Source organism: Callorhinus ursinus, unplaced genomic scaffold (genome assembly GCF_003265705.2).
Source record: "Callorhinus ursinus isolate GAN/ISIS: 27379988/994484 unplaced genomic scaffold, GSC_fseal_2.0 scaffold8, whole genome shotgun sequence".
Classification (NCBI taxonomy): domain Eukaryota; kingdom Metazoa; phylum Chordata; class Mammalia; order Carnivora; family Otariidae; genus Callorhinus; species Callorhinus ursinus.
In genome coordinates, this window is record NW_027397070.1 from 71,788,228 (window position 1) to 71,793,349 (window position 5,122).

The window sequence follows — 5,122 nt, forward strand, 5'->3', positions numbered from 1 at the left end:
GCGTGGGCGCTGGCGCGTTCTGATTGGAGGGCCCGGGCGGGGCGGGGCGGGGCCGCGTTCCTGGCGTCACCACGTTGCGCCGTCACGTTCCCGAGTCGTCTGTTCCCGCCGCTCCGCGGGGCAGTTGAGACGGCGTCGACGCTAGGCCGGCAGCATGCTGCGCAAGCTCACCCTCGACCAGATCAACGATTGGTTTACGATCGGCAAGACCGTGACGGATGTGGAGCTGCTGGGCTCGCCGCCCGCTTTCCCGGCCGAGGCGGCCAGGGACGAGGCGCAGCGCCGGGACGCGGCCCCAGGCTTGGCCCCCGCGGCCCAGGCCCAGCCCGTGGCGTCCAGGAGGTAGGAGGCCGGAGAGGCGTGGGCGCGGCCCGGGACGGGGGGCGGTGGGTGCGTGGCCTCCCCGGGCGCCGCGTGACTCCTCCGTGGCCCCCAGGCTGCCGCGGAGCGAGCGGGCAGCCCCACGGGCCTCATCCAGTGACCCAGGCACTGGGTCCAGGGGACGAAGAGACCCTTGGCCCCCTCCGGAGGCCAAGCCACCGCAGACTCTGGTTCCCTTTCTCAGTGTTTTATTAACAGGCCTCGTCTCTTAGAGCCGTTGAGGTTTAGGGAACAGTCGAGCGAAGTCCCGAGGCCTGAGTGCCTCGCTCACCCCCTCCCACAGCTTCCCTGCCGTTCATGCCTCGCGTCGGTGTCGCTCGTGTGCTACCGCGGAGCAGCCCCTGCGCACACGTTCTCAGTAACCCGAGTCGGTGGCGGCGGCGCGTGCGGTTGTGGGCAGGCGGCCACCACGGATCCTTGTTTGTCCTGCGTTTTCCGTCGTCTTACGGTTGGAATCGGACCACGTATTGCCTTTTCGGAGTGGCTGCTTTGATTTTGCAACTCGCAGTTAGGTTTCCTTCATATTTTCCTGTGGCTTGGTAGCTTTTTTTTTTTTTATTTTATGTAAGTGCTGAATAATATTCCATGTTGTGGATGGATGTAGCACAATCCGCATTCAGCTACTGAAGGATGCCGGTGGCTTCCAAGTTTTGACAATTACGAGTAAAGCTGTGGTAAACATTTCTGTGCAGGTTTTTGTGGGTCAAAAGTTTTCGCCCATTTGGGTGAATATTAAGCGGTAGGAATGCTGGATCTTTGTTCAGTTTTATTAATCCTCTTCCTCCCACTATTTTTTTTTAAGGATTTTTTTATTTACTGCAACTATTTTTTGACTGAAGTAACTGCTGTTCATCTGTTCACGTGATTTTGGTGGAAATAAAAAGGCAAGAGGAGGCCTTCCGTTCTTTAGAGAACCCAGATCGGGTGTGTAGAAACGCCTCTCTCCCCAAAGCAGGCCAGTGTGGAAGTACTCCCCTCTTGGGAGTGTCTGTGTCACTGCTTGGACCGCGACCCCCCCCGCCCCCCCCCAAGTTCAACGCCTTTTACAGCTGAAAGGGTGGTTTTTGTTTTTTACTTTCTAAAAACGTTACTCTTGTTTGTTGGCTCCATCAAGTTTTCATAAGCTTCGGGCCCTTGTAGACTCAAGGGCAACTTGGGATCTTTGGTACATTTTTTTCTTGGATACAGGGAGGGGACAGAGAGCCTCGTGCAGCTTTAGAGCGGCTGTTTTATTTCTGTTTTGCACACTTTGTTTCCTTGAAGAGTGCTGGTGAATGGTCCTGTAGACTATCCTGTCTCTTTAATGCTCCTCTGCTTGTAACAGGCAGAGCTGTACTGCTTTTATTTACTTATTTATTTTTTAATATTTTAAGATTCATTTTAAATAATTTTTATGTTAATCACCATACATTACCTCATTAGTTTTTGATGTAGTGTTCCATGATTCATTGTTTGTGCATAACACCCAGTGCTCCAAGCAGAACGTGCCCTCTTTAATACCCATCACCAGTCTAACCCATCCCCCCAACCCCCTCCCCTCTAGAACGCTCAGTTTGTTTCTCAGAGTCCATAGTCTCCCACGGTTCATCTCCCCCTCCGATTTCCCCCCTGCTATCTTCTTTTTTCTTTTTTCTTAACATATATTGCATTATTTGTTTCAGAGGTACAGATCTGTGATTCAACAGTCTTGCACAATTCACAGCGCTCACCATAGCACATACCCTCCCCAATGTCCATCACCCAGCCACCCCATCCCTCCCACCCCCCACCACTCCAGCAACCCTCAGTTTGTTTCCTGAGATTAAGAATTCCTCATATCAGTGAGGTCATATGATACATGTCTTTCTCTGATTGACTTATTTCACTCAGCATAACACCCTCCAGTTCCATCCATGTCGTTGCAAATGGCAAGATCTCATTCCTTTTGGTGGCTGCATAATATTCCATTGTGTATATATACCACATCTTCTTTATCCATTCATCTGTCGATGGACATCTTGGCTCGTTCCACAGTTTGGCTATTGTGGACATGGCTGCTATAAACATTGGGGTACACGTACCCCTTCGGGTCCCTACATTTGTATCTTTGTGGTAAATACCCAGTAGTGCAATTGCTGGATCGTATGGTAGCTTTATTTTCAACTGTTTGAGGAACCTCCATACTGTTTTCCAGAGGGGCTGCACCAGCTTGCATTCCCACCAAGAGTGTAGGAGGGTTCCCCTTTCTCCACATCCCTGCCAGCATCTGTCGTTCCCTGACTTGTTAATTCTAGCCATTCTGACGGGTGTGAGGTGGTATCTCATTGAGGTTTTGATTTGGATTTCCCTGATGCCGAGCGATGTTGAGCACTTTTTCATGTGTCTGTTGGCCATTTGGATGTCGTCTTTGGAAAAATGTCTGTTCATGTCTTCTGCCCATTACTTGATTGGATTATTTGTTCTTTGGGTGTTGAGTTTGATAAGTTCTTTATAGATTTTGGATACTAGCCCTTTATCTGATATGTCATTTGCAAATATCTTCTCCCATTCTGTCGGTTGTCTTTTGGTTTTGTTGACTGTTTCTTTTGCTGTGCAAAAGCTTGTTATCTTGATGAAATCCCAATAGTTCATTTTTGCCCTGGCTTCCCTTGCCTTTGGCGATATTTCTAGGAAGAAGTTGCTGTGGCTAAGATCTCTTTTTCTCAGCCTCTTTATTTTCCATCATTTGGTCTTCTGTATCGCTGATTCTCTCTTCTGCCTCATATATCCTAGCAGTTAGTGCCCCCATTTTTGATTGCACCTCATTAATAGCCTTTTTGATTTTGACTTGGTTAGATTTTCGTTCTTTTATTTCTCCAGAAAGGGTTTCTCTAATAACTTCCATGCTTTTTTCAAGCCCAGCTAGTATCTTTAAAGTCATGATTCTGAACTCTAGGTCTGACATCGTACTAATGTCTGTTTTGAGTAGGTCCCTGGCTGACGGTATTACCTCTTGTTCTTTTTGCTGAGGTGATTTTTTTCGTCTTGTCATTTTGTCCAGGGGAGAACAGATGAAAGAGAGAACAGAAGGCTAACAGGTTAACAACGTCCCCAGCAAATATACTCTATACGAATCAGAAAAGACCTGAAACCAGGGGACAAGAAAGGGAAAGAAAGAAGAGAAAAAAAAGGAAAAAGAAAAAGATAAAAACAAACAAAAACAGAACAAAACAAAAAAAACCAGAATATGATCAAATATGATCAGGCTAGTGCATAGATCAGTGCCACACACTAGCTTTTGGACATATTTTGGTCTGTTAGAAGAAAGTGCCTGCTAAAATTTTAAAGGAAGAAAGACATATATGTATAAAATAAGTGTTGATTCAGTGTAGGGATGGAAGATGATTGTAAAGTAAAAATTATAAAAGATTTTATGAAAGGAATTGATAAGTTGTTTTTAAAAAGAAAGAAGATTTAAAAGAAAAAGAAAAAAGAAAAAAAAGGGAGAGAATATGATCAGGCAGGAGAATAGAACAAAGCCATACACTAGTGATTTAGGGTATATTTTGATTTGTTAGAAGAAATTGTATTTCAAAATTTTAAAGAGAGAACAACTTATATATATATATATGCCAAAAATAAGGGTAACTACTATGAAGGGATAAAAATATGACTCTTCCAGAAAGTGGTCACTTTTCTGTTCAGAGTGTTGTTACTAGTCTTATTTTCGATCTCCTGTTGAGTTCGTAGGTGTTCAGAATGGTTTGATGCCTATTCAGCTGAATTCCTGAGACCAGACGAAATCCAGGTCTCCTACTCCTCCGCCATCTTGCTCCGCCCCCCTGTATTGCTTTTAAATAGCTCATTGTGTGGTAGTGGAAGTAAATTATTGACCTTTTCAGAAACTGGAAGTACAGATTTAAATGTTCTTCTAACTACTAAGGATCAATTTTTAAAATTTCCAGTTCTTCATGGACTGAGACGTTGAAAAATCAATAAGAATAAAGTGTCAGAGTAATGGAATGAAAACAAAGTATAAGCCCATTTAAAATATAGTCAACATGTAAAATTATTTTGTAAAATTGTCATAAACATTTCAACTTCTGTAGGTAAGTAGAAACAAGCAAATAACTAAAGACGGGCAGATAACGTTGAGGTTTGCTTGTCTGTATAGTGCTTTGAGTCTGGGTAGTACTTCTTCTGGAAGTCCCGTCCTGGGCCTTTACCACATACCTAATGCCAGAGGTTCTACGATGTAGTAGGCTCTCAAATATAGTTATATTATTGCATTTTTGAAATAACCCCTTGACGTTGATGGCATTATCTTGATTTTGTAGAAATCTGAAGGAAACAGATTTGGGTGGTAAAGTGGCTTGCCTGACTCATAGAATGATCCACACCCTCCACCCCACAAAAAGAAAACCACTAGAACCTGTGACTACCTTATATTACATGGCAAAAGGGATTTTGCTGATGTAATAACTAAGGTTATAGATCCTAAAATAGGGAGATTACCTGGATTGTCTAATCACATGAACCTTAAAAACAGAGACCTTCTCCGACTGGAGCCAGGGATTTGAAACATGAGAGGGACTTGACCAGTTGTTGCTAGACTGAGCCACAAAGGAAGTAGAAGAATGTGGGCAGTTGGGAGCAAAGATGGGATCCTGGCTGACAGCCTTTAGGGAAATGGGGACCTCCGTCTTACAACTTAAAGGAACTGAATTTGGCTGACGACCTTAATGATCCTATTATAGTGAATGCAGCCTTGCTAACATTTTTT

At 44.7% G+C, this 5,122-nt stretch overlaps 1 protein-coding gene across 3 annotated transcripts in view; it reads left to right on the forward strand.

Annotated features, from left to right (window-relative positions):
- Window positions 1–102: 102 nt before the first annotated feature.
- TDRD9 (tudor domain containing 9) overlaps window positions 103–5,122 on the forward strand; it is a 114,889-nt gene continuing 109,869 nt past the window's right edge. For all 3 annotated transcript variants that reach the window (XM_025869259.2, XM_073895949.1, XM_073895947.1), the window contains exon 1: window positions 103–342. In XM_025869259.2, the coding sequence (XP_025725044.1) occupies window positions 155–342 (188 nt within the window). In that variant the 5' untranslated portion in view covers window positions 103–154. The remainder of the gene's footprint in view (window positions 343–5,122) is intronic.